This window comes from Aulonocara sp. 'chitande type north' Nkhata Bay, linkage group LG14 (assembly GCF_057382095.1).
Source record: "Aulonocara sp. 'chitande type north' Nkhata Bay isolate Kocher_YH1m ecotype deep benthic linkage group LG14, A_spYH_male_GT1.1, whole genome shotgun sequence".
Classification (NCBI taxonomy): domain Eukaryota; kingdom Metazoa; phylum Chordata; class Actinopteri; order Cichliformes; family Cichlidae; genus Aulonocara; species Aulonocara sp. 'chitande type north' Nkhata Bay.
The window spans coordinates 4,964,778-4,986,814 of record NC_141357.1 but is presented as its reverse complement, the minus strand read 5'-3'; the positions used below and the strand labels follow the sequence as shown (position 1 = coordinate 4,986,814).

The 22,037-nt window shown below is 37.4% G+C and overlaps 1 protein-coding gene across 3 annotated transcripts in view; it reads left to right on the top strand.

Annotated features, from left to right (window-relative positions):
• The window catches only part of LOC147313917 (vascular endothelial zinc finger 1-like), a 38,036-nt gene extending 16,207 nt beyond the window's left edge, over nt 1–21,829 (top strand). Inside the window, exons 3-7 of one of the 3 annotated variants that reach the window (XM_086260657.1) lie at nt 7,684–7,753; nt 8,192–8,360; nt 15,427–15,468; nt 16,072–16,137; nt 16,328–21,829. In XM_086260657.1, coding sequence (XP_086116783.1) covers nt 7,684–7,753; nt 8,192–8,360; nt 15,427–15,468; nt 16,072–16,137; nt 16,328–16,695 — 715 coding nt within the window. In that variant the 3' untranslated portion in view covers nt 16,696–21,829. The remainder of the gene's footprint in view (nt 1–7,683; nt 7,754–8,191; nt 8,361–15,426; nt 15,469–16,071; nt 16,138–16,327) is intronic. The other 2 variants (XM_086260658.1, XM_086260659.1) reach the window with 2 other exon arrangements.
• The last annotated feature ends 208 nt before the right edge of the window (nt 21,830–22,037 follow it).

Below are 22,037 nucleotides of genomic sequence, written 5' to 3'. Positions count from 1 at the left end.
TCACTTCCAACATAAATGAAGACAGAAAACTAAACAGCAGTGACGTTTGTAGGGTTACTGAAGTTGGGCTAGCTGGTATATAATGATGTGCTACGTGACCGCTAGCGACACAGCTATGTTAGCATAATATAAACAAGCTAACTTTTTTTCCACTCGATAAAAGTTAACGTGAGGGTTCTCAGTGGTCAGGAACAAATGTAATCGCATGGCAGGATGCTGTATAAGGACCAAACTTCAGCCAGGAGAACAACTGAGATAATCCATCCACAATACGAGGTTAATCATTCATATACTGCTGCATGGGCTGGGCTGTAGTTACATCGTAAGGTTTTTAAAAACTGAGCTTAAATAAATGATTAGCGGTAATAAACGCCGAGGGAGGTCAACGGTGATCACTGACTTTTTTTAGGAGCTTTTTGAGATTAAATAGAAGAAAATACAAAGCATTAAACATGTTAACAACACAAAAGCCATATTAAGTGCAGACTACTTTAGGCCCAGAAGTAGGATTCGTCACGTCATCGCTTAATAATCGGATACCACGTCCAGTTTACCACTTAAGTTGCTGCTTGCCTTTGGCAGTTCAACCAGGACACAGTGGGTATTTGCAGACTGTTTAGCACTTTCCTGCAAGATATGTGGAGCACCTTCACATCCAGCTTCAGCTTGTACCATCCCAGTGCAAAATAATTCATAGCCCAGTGGTTCTCAAATTTTTCACAATGAGTACCACCTCATAAAATACAGTGGAACCCCGGCTTACGAAGACCCCATTTAACAAAAAATTCAAGTTACGAAGGCACTGAACAGCAATATTTTTGCCCGTGGTACGACAAAATGCCTGTGTAACGAAATCCGTTTGCGAAATGTGCTTCACTGTTCCACGTGAAAGACGTATTGTTGTTGCAGTGCGCTATTTCGCGTGCTTTTCGTTTGCAATTAGCCTATCGTAAGGCATAAATATGAGCGAGTTTAAAAAAAAAAAAAAAAAGTTAAAATATATCATTGCACAGTGTACATACGTACATTAATTAACGTAAATGTAAGTTTTAGTTTTAATGTTTAGAATTAAATTTCATAATGTTATGTACACATACGTACGTATTAGGGGTGCAACGATACAGAAAATTCACGGTTCGGTTCAGTTCGATACTTTGGTGTCATGGTTCGATATTTTTTTCGATACAAAAAAAATGTTCATGCCTTTTTAATTTGTCATTTATTAAATTTTCACGGCACATTCCGCACCGCATCTCTGTGCGTTCATCATTTGTTTGAAGCCAGCTCACCTCCTGCAACTACTTTTCCGAGAATACGCGCTTCTTTTGTGGTTCGGACTCCTTCTGACATTTGTTTGGAGGTGGAGGAACACCAAAGTAATTGCTTAAAGGAGCTTCTTCGACATCTTTAAGAGGTCTAAACAAATGTCTGTCCTCCTCCTGAAAATCTTATGTACGCAAACACGCGTTGCAACTTCTTATCTTGTGCGCGTTTTTTATTTTGACAGCGAATGCGCACCTGCGGACCACTTATGTGCACCCCTGGTTATTTAGCTCGTCATATTGCAGCCACAGAAATTCTTTTGTCCATGAAACCATAAAGCTGCACTTTCTTTTTGCCTTATAGTCTGATTTGTCATAACTTTTCAGTTTTGTGGTAAGCTTTTCTTTGGCTGTCACTTCTTCACCCTGACCTGTCTTATTTGGCTCAGCAGAACTAAAATATATATCCTGCTGCTTTTACTCACGCACTCACATAACGCTCAGCGATTCTCTGCGCGATCAACCTCTCACATGTTTAAGCTTGCTGCGGGAGATTTCACTTGTCATGTTTGCATAGTAAGCTAACGATTAATAAGATGATGTCAGAGGAATTGGTGCGCAAATTATCATCACTCACCAATCAGTGCTGTCGCTCTCTATACGCAGTTCGCGCAATTGCAAAGTGAAAGCAAAAAACAAGCGCAAATTCAAACGCGATTTCAATATGTCACATATTGACAGTGGCTCACCGATGCCAATGACATAATTACCCAGCTAAATTTCCGAAAGAATGCAAAAGCATTGACATATATTTTTCCTTCCTACGATAGCCCGACGGGCAGGGCAGAGAAAAATCGCTAGCCCCGGGACGTCGGGCTAGCGATTTTGCGAGCCCTGTATCTGATTGAGGAATCACTCATCTTTGGAAAAGAGAGTTTATTACAGAGAAATGTCTCTTTTCAAAATAAAAGCTATACTATACGCTTTTTCTGGGCTATATTCTCAGCAGCATATTAAACATATCAGGTCCCCATGAGGGAGAATCATGTGCTAAAGCTGTCTAAATGACTCGGGTAAAGTTTGTAGCATGTGTGCTTGTTGTTTTTGTCTGCTTCCACTTGTCTTTGCACTAGGATGATGTCGGCGTAAATGTGCAGTCATATTCGTTGTGTTCCCACTAGTGCTGTCAGCGTAAATCTCGTTGAAATGACGTTAACGCCACAACACGGCAAATCTCCGTTAACGAGCTACCGCGGATCGCCCCGTGTATGGGGCTGGACGGCCAACACGTTAATGAGCTAACTGCGCTAACACACTAGCTCCCACCCATGTAATTGAGCATTGCGTGGCACATCCAACATACTGTTTTACTTTTGTTCATGACGCGCTTACCTTCAGGGTCATACGTCACATGAAAACCCAAATAGTTCCAAACGCCAGATCTGAATGAGGGTGGGGGAGGTTCAATTTGCCATGTTGCAAGGAGAGCTTAACTTCTGTCTCGCTAGCTTGCCTGCTCAGTGAATCTGCGTTCGACTACTCCGCCTAGGCTGCACTGTCGAGCGCAGATCCACTGAGCGCTCAACACAGACAGCATCGTCAGAAGCAAAGTTGATAAAATAAATTAAAACTTTTGTATTGTTCGATACGTACCGATGCGAAAGCACTGTATCGAACGGTTCAATATCGATACGAGTATCGTTGCACCCCGTGTGTGTGCGTGCGTGCGTGCGCGCATGCATGAAGAACTTCGTCTTCAGCCAGCATCGCCTCACTCAAAAGGCGATGGAAAAAGGTGCTTCAACTTAAAAAAAATTTGACTTACGAAAGACCCTCTGGAACGAATTAATTTCGTAAGTCGGGGTTCCACTGTATATGGCTCTTCAAGTACCACCCTTATCACCAACATTAAAGTACAGTAGTATAGGCCTACTTAACACCACATACAGTTTACACAGACAATTTTATTTCTTATATGAATGTTATTTATTTTAACTGTCATAAACAGGATGTGACAAGTGATAATAATAACTACTGTACTGCACTACAGGTGGGATATCCAATCTTTAAATGATGACCTGATGTAACCTGCTTCTGCGCCCAAGCTACTCTACACTGAATAAAACTGTGTTTTTAACATGTTTTAATGCTTTATATTTTGTTGTATCTAATCTGAACAAGCCCCCCAAAAAAAAGTCATTGATCATTGTCGGCCTCTCGGTTTTTATCATCATTATTCATTTTAAAGCTCAGTTTTTAAAACCTTACAATGTAACTACAGCCCAGCCCATGCAGCAGTATTGTTCTCCTCACTGAAGTTTGGTCCATTTACAGCATGCTGCCATGCAATTACATTTGTCCCTAACCATCAGAAATCTTTATCGTGTGGGGGAAAAAGTTAGCGTTCATCCTCCAGCTTCACTGTTTATGTTTTTTATGTTAACCATAGCTGTGTAGCACATCATTATATACCAGTTAGCCCAACTTTAGTAACCCCACAAACGCCAATGCTCTCTCTCAGGCCTCGGTGATGGTACTGCTCTCGAGCTTATGGAGAGGATGCTGTCCTTGTTAGGAACTGATGACACTGGAAAAAATGTTTTCTTTCACTCTATCCAAGGTCACCATGTCTATAATGGCTTCACCTCTTTGCTCTGCGCTGTGTGCAGACCGACTCCACATGAAACAATAACAACATCATCATCAGCTGTTGTGTTATCAGTCTTTTCTTTGAAATACTGGGGCTGCGTGGGCTTAATGTTGTCATGCTTTTTATTCACATGCCTGCTCCTAAATATTTTTTTTTATTGCAGGTATATTTTTAGTTGCAAATGTGGGTGAAACACTTGAATTTACTTGGTGTAACAACTGAGTGCTACTGAGCCATGTTATAAATGAAGCATGAAAGCAAAACATTTGTGTCGAGGACTTTTTATAATAGTTATTCTAATTCAATGAATTGTTTCAGCCCTAATCTCAGCCTTGCAAGATGTTGTCACAAAACATCAAAGGCTTTGTTTGTTTGTTTAACCTACTAGTTAAAGTGAGCTTAAAAATAAATGTGGTTTAATTAGTTTAATTGTGGTTTAAAAACGAAAACTGACCAAAACTAGTGTGAGGACTTCATAAGCTCAGCTCTGAGGTTCTCTGACGCTGCTGTCAAAAGTTATAAATGGCCTGTAACACTACCAGTAACTATGGAAGGCCAGGGCTGCCATAATGAATTAATTAAATACGCCATTAAATAATTCATTAAATGTAGCAATAATTATTTACAATCGGAAATAATTAATTACATAAATATTTACGACGCATGTAATTAATTATTGACATATTTAATTAATTATTGACACATTTAATTAAATTATTAACACATTTAAATAATTATTGACAGGTTTAATTAATTAATAATTTATTTATTTAATTCATTTTGGCACTTTTGTCCCCTTCATCTCTCTCCTTGAAATAATTTTATCTGTCAGCCTCACCCATCAAACGAAGTGGGCGGGGTTAACGCTGCCCAAGCAGCTTCTCTAACATTTGATTGGTTGCAAAGTAAGTCAAGACAGGTCAATCCTAGATAATCGATTGCTTGTGTGGACTTGGGGCAGCCAGGTATCCTAGAATGCATTTTAAATCACAGGCAGCAATGGTGGTGGTGTAAAGTTTTAAAATACCCCATTTTTCTGTCACCAACTACACTTTTAATAGTGTTTTAGCCGCTAATGTCGCGGCGTAATCTTCACATGTCTGGTCAGGTTGTCGACATAGAACATGTTTGCAAAAGTGCTCAGATGTTTTCAGCTCTGCTAACAGTCAGCTGACAGAGTGCACCGAGCTCACAGCCCCGGTGTACCAGCTTAACTGTTTTTGTTTTGTTTTTTTTAGTTTGTTTGTTAGTTGTTGATTGATATAGAGAGGGAGAGAGAGAGAGATAAAATTATTTATTTATTTATTTATTTTTTTCTCCTTCCCCGGTCATGTTATGTTTAACTGTCAAAGGCTTGTTACAAACTATGAAACACATGGTGCAGACTTCTGGATGTTAGAAGAAAACTAATACTGCTCATGAATGAGACTAAAGGCAGGAAGGTGTCCTTTAAATTTGTTAATAGGACCTCCCTATTTATATCATAGTTTATGATATAGCACGTGTATTTCAGTTATAGCCTACTTATTTCAGTGTAGTGGTGAACAGTTACACAGCTCACGTGGGCGTTATCTGTAATACTCCTTAACTATAATTTATCCAAGTTAACTTCAGTTGACCATTCAGACAGTTCTTTTGCAATGAAAAACATAAACACCCATGCTGCCGGTAGGTTTCAGCTGTGCCAGCTGTTTACATTACAGCTGCTTATGCAGTAACCATGGTAACAACGGACTCTGAGCAGCTGGATTGACACAGGCCAGACAACAATTTTACATATATGATCTTAAAACAGGACACAGCCATTATCTGTCCTGGCCTCATATCAAATGTGAACGCAGACTGAGTCTATGTTTGACGTTTGCTTTATATCTAATCTTCCTCTCAAACATTTAAACGGCAGCGAGTCTGCAGCTGAGGGAATACAAACTCAAATTGTCGGAACAGGTTTGCTCGTTTCTTGCGTGTATTCATTTGGTGATTTATTAAATGTATAAATGTTATTCTAATCTGCTGCTGAGTCTCTTATGCTGATGAAAATGCAGAAAACACAGATCACAAACACCTGTTCAACTAATCACTTTTATTCCACTTTGATCTGTGACAAACTGACGGTTCATCTCTGTTAGTGTTGCGTTAGACTGCTATATTTTCTTGTTCTTTATGCTGTAGATTTTCACGTCTCTGGAATAGTTGGCATTAATAAGGATGATTTTCTGTTAAATCATATTAATATGACCCGTGACATATTCGTAGATGACAGTTAGATTAGTCAGCCGGGAAACTGGGCTAACTCGGAGAGCTGAAGATATCATGGATATGCTGACCTCGCTCCGTGGTGTACAGGGCCGTTTACCCTCATGATTAATATTCACAATAAAAATATTAGCCGAACATCATGAAGTCTGTATGCGTTTCATAGTGTTGAACAACCTTTGTATAGTTAAAGCCAGCAGTTACTACATGACAGAAACGCCAACGTTATCTCTTTTATGCATTTATACGCAGGTCATGCTGATTACTGAACAAAAACCCAAAGATCAGCTGTTAATTGAATTTATTTCCTCTCTCTCCTCCTTAAACATGTTTTTAATGTTATTTATAATTCAGAATTGGCGACTGAAACACGTAGGACACATAAGAACATCAGGAAATAAAAACCCGATGAATATAACCTCAGTAAAAGAAGTCAGTGTCAGCGGGGGTTATTATAGCTGTGTACCGGGGTCTGCGCTTTGTCGGTGGTAATAACAGCTCGATTGCTTGCGAGGCAAGCGGGTCTGTCCCACGCTTTGCCGTGAGACTGGGCAGACATCTCCGAAACCATCGAAGCACTTTTGCGAAGAGGCTCTATCTTGACAAACCAACCAGACATATGAAGATTAAACCACTACATTCTCGGCTAAAAAAAAAAAATATTAAAACGGTATTTGGTGACACACAAACAGGGTTTTTCAAAGTTCAGTTCTGTTAGTTTCCACATGCCGGTTGTTGTGTGGTAAAAACAATGGCCACCAGGCCAAAGCAATGGTTTTGACTCGATCAGTGTTAACCCCGCCCCCTGAGTTTGATGGGTGAGGTTGACAGATAAAATTATTTCATGGTGAGACCTGAAGGAGTCAACTGTGCCAAAATGAATTAATTAAATACACCATTAAATAATTAATTAAATGTGGCAATAATTAATTTAAATGTGAAATAAATAATTAATTAAATGTGTAATTAAGTAATTAATTAATTAATTACATGTGTCGTAAATATTTATGTAATTATTGACACATTTAATTAAATATTGCCACATTTAATAATTTCTTTCACATTTTAATTAATTATTGCCACATTTAATTAAATATTTAATGGTGTATTTAATTAATTCATTATGGCAGTCCTGGTGTTCCATAAGTATCTACCTATTTATGCAGTGTAGGATTTCTCAATCCTAAAATACATAATATTTCATTGTGAGTATTTTACTGATTTTAATTAAATGATAAAACTTCTCAATAAAATTAGGTGATTCGTCCCAGATAGATATTAAGTTTGTGTTACCTTCTTCATAGAAAACCATGCATCTATATTTCTGGCCTCCTGACAAGCAAAATAATGTTTGGAATTGTTTTTGTGATCGGTTTTGTGTTATTTGGGTTTTATGTAAAGGGAAATCTAATAGTATAAGGGATTCTTGGGTTAAAACTTAGCCTGGATTTTTCAGTTACTGTAACTACCACATTACCCAGCCTTAAATTGGTATGTATATATCTCACCTTTCAGACCTGATCATCTAAGCTGTCATGTCAAGCACGTCCATTCCTCAGAGAGGCCATTTAAATGCCAAGTAACGGTAAGAGTTGTGACTGGGTCTCTTGCTTTCATGTTTATTTTAAGTTTACATTGTGTGTCTTCATCACAGGCCAATAAAGGGCAGTTTTGTTTAGAGATTAGCTGCCACTCAGAAACTGTTAATTTCCATTTGTATCATGTCTTATGGTTACTTTGTATATTATAATATCTGAGTTCTCTGTGCTTCAAATATGCATTTTCTGAAATGTAGTGGCTGGTAGTCCATGGTTTTTGGCAAAACACATTTGTGATCAGTCATGCTGCTCATGAAAGTAACATGAACAATCTTGAGGTTGATCACAGAAAATGGCAACCAATGCAGCACAAGCTGCACTAGTTATCTAGAGTGTCCTTTTTGCAAAGTGTTTTGTTAATGAAGTGAAACTACAATACAAGTTGAAAAAGAAAAATTGATTTCCTGATTTCTCATTTTTCTCAGGCTTGTACGTCTGCTTTTGCTACCAAAGACCGCCTGCGATCTCACATGATCAGACATGAAGGCAAAGTGACCTGCAACATCTGTGGCAAAATGCTAAGTGCTGCCTACATCACAAGTCACCTCAAGACCCATGGGCAAGCTAGCTTCAACAGCCCATGTAACAATAAAGGTAGGTGCATATCTCCTTCCCTTATTTGCTCACTTTTGCATTTGCAATAATATTGCTGCGGTAATGATTACAGATATGGAGCATTTAGACGGACAACGTGGCTCCAATTCCTCTCAAAATGAAGTCAAAATTACCTTTTTGTGGGGGCTGCCATATTGCACTTTTGGAGCCCAAGTATGAACAGTAGTGACTTGAAGTGGAGTTGCTGCATCACACTCCCACCCACACACCCGCTGGACGAAACCGCGAACAAACCCGCCTACACTTTTTATATAGCCCAGCTGCTCCAATTTTGAGGATATCTGCTGATGGGTTTACCACGACTGATGGTTCGTTAAATGAAGGTGAATACAACCATGTTGCTATAATTTAAAAAGACACAGCTTAACATCTTATAGTTCTACAACATCTGGCATCACTCTGTAGCCCCTATTGTTAATGTGTTAGCTAGATTAGCCTTTAGTGTATGCACTGTGTTAGAGGCTTGTTGCTAGCTAATTAGTGATGCTACACGCCTATGTTACTTTCATAGACTTGGTTTGAATGATACAGCACTACTTAGATTTTTAAATATTGTCCTTTGAGATTTTAACGTAAGCCTGAGGATGATATAAAAATGAAGATTTAAGCAGTTTTAGATCCATAGCACTCACAGAGCACTCTGCAGTCTGGTATCATGGAAACTTTAAAATAAAATATTAGATTTTAAAAACACAGCAGTGGAAGGTTAATAGAAGTGTAATTTGTTCTTTTCATTTAATACCAGGATCCAGAGTTCACCTTATTACTCACAGACACATTTCACCAGGGGAAAATGAGTGAAGGATACCATCAGGACCAAGCTAGGTGTTGTGGAGCCAGAGGTTTCCAGAAACTTTCTCCCTTTCTTTCATCACTGCTGTCCTATGCCAGATTTTCGGTTGTCCCACTGAGAGAGACATTATTTCAGAAACATCAGGAGGAATGAAGCAGGACTCATTATCTTCACTAGCAGCTCCCTCAGAGGGATATCTTCTTCAGATCTCCATCGTAGACCCATCACAGAACATCTTTAAACCCAGCACTTCATAAACAATGTGATGGCAACCTTTGCCTTGTGTAATGTTAGCAGTAGTGCACATCATCCTCAGATAAAGCACAGAGGACCTGGACTTTGACATAACAATGTTGTATTCAGTCCAGTAGAAACATATTAAAATTTAAAATACACATTATTGTCTCTTGTTACTCTTGTATGAATGGCTCTTAATTAATTTATGATAAATAACACACTATTAGCAAAACACAGTGTGAAAGTTTTTAGTTCAATATACAAGTAAAGACCTTTGACGTTCCAAATCATGTCCTTTTCATGCAGCTGACTACAGTCAGTGTTAAAAGCAGAGGCTGTGCAGATCTGAGATCAGCAGGTTTCTGCTGAGTTACTGCTTATGCTCCTGTATAGTGAGACCAGTCACCTGGATGTTAGACTTTTATCAATAAAACGGCTGCAGCCTTCACTGACAGCATCTCATGTGGTACTTTTTAGTCTTAGTACTGTTTTCATCAGTTAATTTTGGAGTTACTACAAAGAGTGAATATATAGGATCATTTGTCTGTTGCCACTTGGGGGTGCTGAGGTCGGAATCTCAGGGCAGCATCTGTAATCACAGAGAAAAGAATCATTGCAAACAATGAAATGTTTATTTCATTTCAAACCCATCCAACCCACCCTCTGTTTGGATAGTTAAATTTGTGATTGACATGACATTGGCCAATCAGATGAAAGGAAGAAAAACAGGGTCAAAATTCGTATTTGTAACTTGAAACTTGAGTGCAGAGTTTCACAAGTATTTTTGGGCTAAGTCCACACACAAATCTTTTTTACACGCACACAAATTCTTTTTACACATACAAATCCTAATTTACAAGTACAAAACTGATTTACAAGTACTAAATATTTATGACCACAATTTGAGCCCATAGAGTTTGAAATCCTTTTTGTAACCATGTCTCTTACAGGTGCCATTTGTGGTCCTTATACACACACAGTACGGTAATATTACGTTGAAGCAGAGTACGTATTACTCCGCGAGGCTCCTCGGTAGCCGTAATGCTCCGACAATCCATCAAGCAGTGCAGCTTCGTAGCTTACCAAAGTCGTACCAAAAAATTTTTTGAAAGGTTTCTGAGCGCTGTGTACCACAAAATCAGTTCGCGGTTAGTAAGCACAACCAGAATTCATACATATGGCACACTGTCGGTCTTTGAGAAAATGAAAGGATTTTAGGCGTCAACGCGTTAGCGCAGCTCGTTGATGCCGTCCAGCCCTACGCGCAGGGTCATCTACGGTAACTCATTATCAGAGATTTGCCCCGTTAATGCAGCTATGGCGTTAATGTCACGCTGACAGCACTAAAACGGTAATCTCCAAATCTTTTCTTTTTACCGACCAGCTCCTCTTTGATAGCTGCTGTGTCCATCTTGTCGTTGCCTGCAGGTGAAGCGATGGGGGAGTGGGAGTTGTGTTCAGTGAAGGAGAGAGCCGAGGCAGAGTAACGTTGCATAGAGACAAAAGTGGGCGAAAGAGAGGCAAACTTGCGGTTCCACAAGTATAATTATAACATAACATAGACTATATCATACAAACGATATTGTCACATCTCAAATCTCGTATAAAAATATATCGATATATTTAAAAACTTGATATATCGCCCAGTCCTAATATCACAGTATAATTTGAAGCAAGTGCGGTAATGATATATATCACGATATATTCTTTTCTTCTGTAGAACGTATTTTACACACTATAAGGCACACTTAAAATCCTTTAATTTTTTCAAAAATCGACAATGTGCACAGAAATCTGTCTTTAGTACGACTTTGGTAAGCTATGAAGCCACACCGCTTGATGGATTGTCGGAGCATTACAGCTGCCGTAGTCAGGAGCCTTGCGGAGTAATCTGGGTCCTAAACTCTGTCAACTTCAGGTCCCAAAGTCAAACGAACACTACGGCATTACTGAGAGTTAACAACTGTCTAAATTCTTTCATCTTTAATAAAATGATCAGCGTTGCTGCTTTACCAGGTGTAACAATTAAGTTCAACATCCAGGCATCCATGAAGACAGAATTTATTAAATTCAACGCAGTTAAAGTTAGCAGGAAGTTAGCTCGCTAGTTTCCACCTAAACATGATATAGCATGTTCTGACTGAGAGATTTCTGAAAAAATTAAACGTACTGCTCTGCTATCACTTCCAACATGAAGTGGAATGAAGACAGAAAACTAAACCGCAGTGACGTTTGTAGGGTTACTGAAGTTTGACTAGCAGTGATGTCCTACGTGATCGCTAGCAAAACAGCTATGTTAGCATAACATTAGCAAAGTGAAGCTGAAGGATGAACGCAAACTTCTTTCTACTCGATAAAAGTTAACGTGAGGGTTTCTGGTGGTTAGGGACAAATGCAATTGCATGGCAGGATGCTATAAACGGACCAAAATTCAGTCAGGAGAACAACTGAGATAATCCATCCACAATACGAGGTTAGTCATTAATATACTGCAACAACATGGGAACAGAGCAGCTGTGAGAGAATTCAGCATTAATGAATCAATGGTATGGAAGTGGAGGAAGCACCGTTTTTGGCTTTCCCCATATTCCAAAAGTGCTTTGACTCTTTGCTATTACTGTCACCCGGCATAATTTGCAGATAATGTTGTTTGCAGCCGCTGCAATGCTTTCAACCAAAACAGGCGCAACTTGATGACACCATCAACATGCGCTATCGCGATAGAGCGGTATAGTCAAAATCTCTACCGTTGGCCCAATTTATATAATTTCTACCGTATACCGTTTATACCGCCCACCCTTAGTAGCCTGTGACAAAAACACATAATTTGTTCCCAGTTCTCCAGTTGAATCTTTGAAAAAATGCCAAACATAGCAGTTTGACAGCTAGAAGATACTATTCTTTTCTTTTCTTTTCTTTTTTTTAATGAATACACTTTACATACTTAAAAATGCATCATTATAAGACTATTACCTAACACGAGACCTGAAAGATGCATCTGGCTCTTCAGCTGATCATTCCATCTATCCATCTATTATTCACTGAAGCTTCATCAGAAATGGTCTAATTTGAAGGGTAACTTTTCTTTAACTATTCTTAAGAAAGGGGAAACGGGAAAGGTGGAGGTATGCTAAATTACACAAGAACTGGACTAATAATTAGTGACATCAGGTCTTATGAAGTGATACACAATTTCAGATTTTTGGTTTAATTTGTCATCAGTATGTAGAGTGGAGGTCAGGAGTGATAGTCTAATGCAATCTTTACCACAAGGTGGAGGCACTGTTATGGTTTGCAGCTCCATTTCAGCCATTGGTATTGGGGATCTTATCAAAATGAAGAGAATTATAAATGTTGAAAAGTACTGAGAGATTTCGATCCACCGTGCATTACCATCTAAAAACGTATTTGATTGGAAATGGCTTCTCTCATTCTTCAACAATGATGCCAGAATAGACTGCCAGTCCTTTTGGCATCATTGCTTAAGCATACTTCAATTGAAAAACAGACACAGTTATGGATTGACCTCCCCAGAGCCTGGACCTCAACTTTAATTTGACTGTGGTATCATCTTGACAGAGAAAAGAACAAAAGGCAGCCAACGGCCAACAATATTCCTGAAGACTACTTAAAGAAATTTAAAGAAAGCTTGCCTAAGAGAGTTCAGGCTGTGTTAAACTGTAAAGGTAGCAATATTGACTTGTATATTGACTTTCAAGCCTGTTAAAATTGTAAAAACTCAATTTTCCCCTTATATACTGTATTTCCATTTATTTTCTTGCATTTAAAAAATGACTACACCCATTTCCAGTTTTCCTGGAAAGTCATAAAGAAATGAAAGCTGGCTCAAGACATTTGCACTGTACTGTATACTTGAAATAGTCTTTAATGATTTTTTTTGTTTTCTTGTGAGATAATGGACTCCACAGAACTGTACAATATCATGTTTTAATTATATTTTCTTACTGTGGTTGTGCAGGTTTAAGTGCTGGTGGAATTTGAGATCACCTTTTTTTTTTGTTTGTTTGTTTGTTTACATGTTTCTTATAAGTAATCCCTAACTACTAAACTGCACACATCACATGAAAGGGCAAATGTTAGAAGTTGGACAGTTTAGGTGATGTCTACAAAGCGTGTGGATTATAAAGGAAAGCTTTCAGAGGAAAACCTGGTCTTATTAGGGGAAATAGCATATCTCTAACCTTAGATGGTAGGTTTCATTTCTAGATATTTATAGTATTTATTAAAGCTTCCAAAATGTGACCACCCAGATTTCCAAAATCCTATCCCAAAGACTGTCAGCTCGTAGACCAACGAAGTGTCTCAAAGAAACCTGCTTCCAGGAGAAAAAAATGTTGGTGTAAATGTATCAACACCAATTGAGAAATGTTACATAATGGGAAAGTTTTTAGGATAAAAATTTGACCTTGTATTTTCACATTTTTACTTTTAAGATGTTTTCACTTGTGTTTTAAATTTACAGTTACCTAAAAGTAAAAAGAAAAAAAAAAATTTTTGTGGTAAACATGTTGCAAAACCTGCTGAACGAGCAGTTTATTACAAAGCAGAGGACCAAGATGTCTCATTCTCAGCTGTCCTGTGTCCACCACATGGATTTGTAACCACAAAGCACCTGTGATTCATGAGCAAATCACTGCAGACACAAAATCCCTCATTCTTTCAACCAGCAAAAATGAAGTTGAAAGAGAATTTTGTATATCTGCAACTGCTAACGAGTTATCCAGCATAAATGCAGTGACCAGTATGCTTCTGTGACATTAGTATTTGCTCAGATATTTGGCAAACGTTCAGTCCACATGCCAGCAGTGTCTTCTCACTTAGTTTCTACCAGCATTGTCAGTTAAAGAGGACTGTTAGTTAGTTCAATTTTATTTATATAGGGCCAAATCAGCCTCAAGCGCTTTATATTGTAAGGTAAAGACGCTTAATGGACCCAGCAATTAAATTACCTCTTTGAGTGAACATTTGTCAACAGTGGGAAGGAAAGGGCAGAAACCAGTTGGGTGTGATGGGAGGAAAACAACATAAAGACACACTGTGGAAGAGAGACAGATATTATTGATAACTACTGATTTAATGCAGAATGCTGAGTGAAAAAGGTGAGTGAAGAAGAAATGGTACTGGTCTCCAGCACCATTGGCTTATTGCAGTATAACTAAGGGAGGATTTAGGGTCTCCTGATCTAGACCTAATTATATGCTTTAGCAAAAAGGAAAGTTTTAAGCCAAATCTTAAAAGTAGAGACTGTGTCTGTCTCCCAAATCCAAATTAAACTGGTTCCACAGAAGAGGAGCCTGAAAGGTGAAGGCTCTGACTTCCATTGTACTTTTAAATACTTACTGATCCATTTAGAAAATCTTTCTTTACTTCTACTTTCTATGGACAGAATAAAGGTGTACAAGCATGCACCATGTGTGTATTGTAGTAACAAAATTCAGTGTAGGTTTGAAGTAACTGGGTCAAATGAGAGACAAGCCATGATTTAAATGTCAACCTACACATTTTTCAATATTTTTGTTCTGTAACTGTAAATTTAAAACACAAGTGTGGGGGAAAAAATACAAGTAAATATGAATGTTTTGTACACGTTTCCAAATTTTATTCTAGAAGCACTGACATTCTTGCAACATATTTAACTTGATACCATGAGTCATACTGTCAGAATCCTCGAAGCACAGGCCAAGATGGAGGAATGTTACCCTCTTTAGCCCTAGCTAATCAATCACCCAAAGACCCAGACATTTATAATTTATTTGAAAATCATATATTTGGCCTTGCTTACCCTAATAGAAAAAAAAACGCACACACAAAGTTTAATTTGAGAGACTAACATTTTGGTTTTATTTTATACTAGAAAGGCTAAAACCCTGGTCGAGGTGTTGTACCCCATTCCCACCTACACACAACTTGACTAATTGATCAAGTTGATTCCAAGAATAATGGCAGTGCTCCCCTTGTTTATGTAACCCAATATGTGTCTGTATTTCTGAATAGGCATAAGTGACTGGCAGTGGAACCACTCAGGGCCACGAAAAGGTAATCCCGTAGCAGAAATAGCAGAAATCCCTAATTATTTAAGCATAACCTCTGCAAAACATTAGTGGCCAGTTTTAATTCATGTTGTACCATGTCACCTAAGTACAAAGAGATTTTTTTTTTTTCTTGAAGCACTGGTACAGTTGAGGCTATTCTCATGTGTAGATAATAGATATTTTGCTAATGTAAGGTTAAATTTCATGAAGCAGGATCAGTAGATCAATTAAATTAACCACAAAAAGGACCATAGCACTCGGGGTAGATGTGCACTCCTTTACATTTCATCACAGGCCATCTGCTATTACCGAGCTGTCATTTCTGTCTGGACTTCGAAATTTAGATTTTCTTTTTGAGAACGGATCACAAATGACCCAGCAATGTGCCAATTATCTGTGGGCAAGAGTGAAACTAGTCAGTGATCCTAAGCTTACCTAGGCCTGCTAATTACTGGTCTAAGACCTACACTGCAGTGTGTGTCCAACCTTAGGAATATGCAGAACTTAAGATGTCCTTAATATGTTTCTGTTTAAATTTTTTAATTATAACATTAACAATAATTAACTGGTTAGTCTATTGATCCTGCTTTTTGAATTTACCCCTCAGGTGAGTTGACGGTAGGAGAGATTTTAAATAACTCCTTCCAAGTCCTAATTGACAACTCTCATAAAGGTAGGTTTCTTCAAATATATTACCACAGTTGACACTATGTGATAATGATGTATTGATATTTTCAGTCACCCACAGCCGAGGAGCTGAGAGGGCTGTTGTCTCCTTGTTTTGAAAGGGTAATATGTATCTATAAGGCTGACCAGCCCTAAATGTGTTTTTTGTTTGTTTGTTTTTTTCTTTTCTAATACAGATGCCAACAACTTACACAACAGCTCTGCGGCTACGACACCTGTCACCAACTCTGCAGCCAACACCTCTGCTGTGAACCGCAGTGTCAATTCCAGCAATGCTGTTACCATCACAGCTCAGATTAATACTGCCACCAGCACCGTTAACATTACATCGCCAGTTAACCTGCAGCACCCTGTCACCATCACTGGCCCTGTGAACCTGACCTCTGTTGGAATCCCTACAACAGCACACATGAATATTGCCCACCCGGTAGCTATCACCACTCCTATGCCCATGAATATAACTGGGCCACTCAATATTGCTATGAGGCCCATGGAGTCTATGCCTTTTCTTTCCCAGGTTCTGCCATCCTCCCCTCCTTGGTAGATCTTTTGTTCCTCATGTAACAGTTAGTGATGTTTTAACTGCCTAATAACGGACAAAGCCATTAGATATTAGTAAAATCTCCCTCTAAATGAGTTGATAGTGTACTGGGCATAAAAAGGTGAACTAATGTGTCACGTAGATGGTAACCAATGATTGTTACTTACAGAGGTCAGCATTATTACAACATTATGTGGTAATTATGAATTTTATTTTTAGTTAATACAGAAAATACATATTTTTGTAACTTAGCAATGGTCAGAAATTAATTAATCAGAGTACTAGCATGTACATAAATTGTTCTTTTATAGAATATATATGCATTTTGTTTTATGCATTTTACCTTAGGACATTAGTAGAAATGTTTTAATAGGGGAAGACTTTGTTGATTGTGAGTTGTTTGTTTTGTTTTTTTGTTTGTTTGGGTTTTTTTGCCTAATTCAGTGAACCTGAAAAACCACAGTCCTACATCATATTGATGCAAAATCTGTAAATCCAATAATATGTCCAATAATATTGATAAATAGTTGTCAAACCTATTAGTTGGATCCCTGAAGGCAGAGCCAGTCTTACATGTCCATGTTTTAAAGAGCTGTCATTGCTTGCTTTCAACGTCACGAATGAGCTCTCATGCTCAGGTAATTCCAATTTGTTACATCGTCATCATTTAACCAGATAACATGTGATTTCATAGTTTGGGAGAAGTGGAAATAGGTTTAAGCCAAAGAATTTTATAAATGTAATTTTGCCCATGAATGATATTTTCAAAAAGAAGTGGGGGAATCTTTTAACCAGTATGGAGATTTTTTTTTTCATCTGAAAACCAGAGAGAATAAATTGTTGCCTTTAAAGAGACTAACACAGTAGATGCTAACGTGTCCTGGTCATCACACGATTACGCTCAAATGTTTCCAGGACCCAGTATATTGCTCAAATATGAATTCTACTTTTTGTACCATTTTAATGTTTGATAATGCTAATATTGATGTATTAGTCAATTGTATTACTCACAGTTGATCATGTGAACAGTTTTAATTACACCTATAGACTCAAACCAAAAAGTAGGTTCTTTCACTTAAACATGGTTTTAAATTATTGGGCAGTTATTACACTTCCAGCTGTTCCATGTTAAACTACTTTGTATTTGCATTTTACCCTTTTACAAATATGTATAATTTTACTGTAATGGTTGACATTGAGCAAACTCAGTGCAGGAGTCTTTACCGTAAACGCAATATACTGTAGGGAGGCAAACCATTTAAGATCGTTATTGTCAAGTTATTTGACAAGACACTGTTGATCTTATCAGAGTGAGAAGTAAAAATTATATTGTGCAACTGGACATCTTAAAATATGGATAATGTGTGATGCTATACTGATATTTAGGAAATGTCTTAATATTTGTGTTGCTTCTTCTTTTCTTTTTTTTTGTCCTTTTTAGCTGATTTTTATTTTAGTGGACTTCTCAGTATTTTATATTTGATATGTTTTAAAGTTAAAACAAGATATGTTTATTTGGAGTATGTTTTGATAAATTTTGTGCCCCTCCCCAGTAGAATTTCTACAGTTAAAGTTGCTGGAAGCACAATCATTCCTTACTGCTGGAGACAAGTTTATGTGGAACTAAGTTTGGAGGGGTTGTATTATTTTGTATTTGAACGTGACAGGTGAAAGTATTGCTTCCTGAAAAATGTCACTTAGGCTTTGCCTGTTAAAATCCTGGTATTATCAAAAGTCAAACATTAAATTTAGCTTTTTTTAAGACTTTTTAAACGTGAAAGCCAAAAGAGAAGACGTTAAATTTAAGTGGCGCAGTCCCAAAGTTTCTGTGGTGTGTTCAGTTGGTTAGATTTTTAATTTAGCAGATAGTGGATCCCATCACTGTCCATCATTTGTGTCAACATGTCAGACATTTTACACTGACCTTTTTTCTTTTTCTTTCCTTTCAAACCAATAATGTAAAACACTATTTTATTGCCTTTACCCATGGTAGATAAAGCCTTTCTATTAACTACATGTTATTGGTGCAAAAACTTCATCAACACTGATGTGGCCGTCCAGCCTGGAGAGAAAGGAGAATAAGGAGTCTTATACATAAGCCTGGTGTCACTTTATTTTTATTATGAGAAAAATCCCACTAAAAAGGAAAACATGTTTTACTTGCTGCAGTTTTTATACAGCTGCAAATGTCCAAAAACATTTGGACGCACTCACAATTTTTTAAATTTTGCCCTTTGTACACCATCTCACTGGATTTTAAGACAAATAATTAGGATGTGATTAAAATGCAGACTTTCAATTTTAATTTAAGAGGTTTTACATACATTCTGTATTAACTATTATGAATTACAGCAGCTTTTTTTACAGGCCCCAATTAGACAGCTGACAAACAGTTTCATGGCAAAGTGACACCTCTTCTTTGATTATTTTTAGCTGGTAAATTATCTGGACATCATTACAAATGTTGAATTTGCATGTGGTAGTTATTAACCTCAATATGAGTGGGAGTCAAACCATTCGTTACACTCAAGAAAAAGAAGACCAGGTTAGAAAACATTTTGGTTTTGTCTTGGACAAATAAAACCAATGTTATCATTTACCAGAATAGTAGGAAGAGATCCGAAGCATACTACATAATTTGTCAAACAAAGCCTTGGCACGGGCATGTACGGCTTCCACAAATGTTTATTGATGACGTGGCTTCTGATAGGATTAGTAGGATGAATTCTGAAGTGTACAACTATACTTTCTGTTTCTATTAATGGCAAATAGATAAGGTTGCAAGGTAGACTGCAAAACCAGCCCAAGAGAAAAAGAAGTGAGATATGTTCATTGGCCAAACCAGTCACCTGGTGTCAATTCATATTTTCAGTTAGTAAAGACAAAACTGGAGACCTAGGCAGATGTCCACATCTTGGTGATGTCCATGGGTTGAAGACTTCCAGCAGTCATTGACTGCAAACGATAATCATTTTTATTACCGTTGCTAAACATTAGTAAACAGATAAAGCAATACTTTTGCTAAACTATTGACTTAAGGCAGAAAATGTCCATCTTAATCACATCTTGGTTATTTTTTTTAATTTAATTATATTGGTTTTTAATTTTTTGGTTTCAAAATTAAAATTGCCAGTGTGGTGCTTTAAGCGCAACATAATAAAAATGTTATTCAAATGCTTGTGGATTTAACTATACCTTATCCCTCCAATACGGAATACTGAGTGTTGTCTGTCATCTAAGATTACCAAAATAGGAAAATGGTCATAGTACAAAGTTATCTACATGTTGTCCACTCCAAATGGTGCTACTAATTAGAGCTTGAACATGAAGCCATTAATTACTTCTAGAATAATCCCCAGTGCAATAGTATAGTAGGACATTAGGTCTTGCTTGTATTTCCATTAGCCGTGGCACAGTGTTAGTAATATCAAACTATAGCAGCACAGATCAAACCTGTCAGCAGAGAAATGTTCTCGATGTTTGTAATTTGTTTAGGAAAGTTATCTGTTGCTAGAAAGAGAGAAATAAACTACAGCCTTATTCTGTGTAAAAGAGTTTTCTCTGTAGGTTTCATATGCTTCCTTATTTTATTTATTTTATTGTTGTTGTTATTGTTTTCTTGTCACTCTAGCAACCTAGATAATTGGGATAATTAATAAAGAACATTTGCCTAGGTGTAAACAAAAGATCAAGATGCTAAAGGATGGGTGTTGTGTTACTGATGTTATTACTTAGTGGTTTTGACAATTTGCAACCATGTGCATGCAGCATCCACTAAGTTGCCCTTAGAAGTTACAGGCTCATGACTCTAAATGTTTACATACCTTTTCCTGCTGTTTCAGCCATTTAATTTTCATTTGTGCCCCCTTCAGTTGAGACTTGTGAGCTTGCACATATTCTGCTGCTCTCTTGGGCAGGAATAGGTTTACAGAGCACATTACATCTGGAGATGTCTGCTTGATTATTTGAAAGGATGAACATGTTTCCTGGCTGTGAGTGTCTTGAGCAACATGAATATACAGTTTTTTGATACTTGGATTTTGTAGTTTTTTACCCTTTTACAGTGTAGGAACTCCGTAGCACCTGCAGTAAATGGTAAGATATAGGGACTACAGGACAATGGTACATAGAGGGGCATTCCAGTTTGGTGTAACTGGACAATGACTGTCAGTCCCACTTCACCTGGCTCATCTGTATGTTGTCAACTCAGTTGTTTAGCTCATTAATTTCATTTTATGTATGCTAACAGTCCACAAGGGAAGGTGCTTTTAATTTTAAATGGCATTATTTGTTGAAAATATATTTCCTGGTTCTTTTGTTTGTTTGTTTGTTTGTTTGTTTTTATGTTGCCTGTGGATGATGAGTTGATTAGAAGGTAATTAGAAGGGTGAAGACTTTTTATAAAAACACTAAAAAAAAAAAAAACATACAGGATGAAAGCTTAGTATGTGGTGTCATTTGTCCTTCTTTAGTGGCTGGTTAACAAGTGTGCCTAAAATACTTTACAAGACTTTTCTCACACATTGATACTTCCTCTTCTAGTTAAGCTGTGCAAGAGAATAGCCTTGTGAAGGAATCCTTCATTAGTTCAAATGGCCTAGGGTCCTGCATGGCCAGTTTTTGGCTTTGTTCTTTAAAGCTAACAATAATGAACTTAATGTTTTCTACTTAAGGACTAATCTTGAAACGCAAAGTGATTGATCTTTAAAAGTGCATGCTCCTGTTAACGTATCATTGACATTTCTCTGTGTGGTTTCACTTTGTAATCCAGCCTAATATGAAAAACAATTTGTTTGGCCAAATAATTATTTGAGTTTTGTTTTTTTTTTTGGTGAAGTTTGTAATTTGGCAGATGTGAAGGCAAATGAATGTATATCTTTGTATAAACCATTTAGTTCAGAAGACATGCTAGTTATGACACACAAGGAAAAAAAACTTTTATAAATCCTTTTTGTATTAGAACATTAACAGTGGTAATTTTTGTATATATGAAGATTAGGCTTTCTGATTAGCAGAAAGGTAAAACATTCCTACATTTTTTTAAATGTATGTCCATTGAGAATAATTATGTAAACATATTTCCAATGTTTTATGTGCCTTTTATTTTAATTTGTTTAAATAAAAGAAAAGAATCAAACTTGTTTGTGGACCGTCTGATATAGAGGAATTTCAGTGCTCATTCAAGATAAATTTCTGGAGTGATGCAGATCCTCTAGATGCGAGAAGTTGTAGTGACTAATAATTTTTGTTGCTTTTACTAGATTTAGTTGAGATTTCTGAAAGGTTATCTTTGTCGCCCACAACACAAATAAATAGCAGAAAATGAGTAGATGGAGTCGCTGATC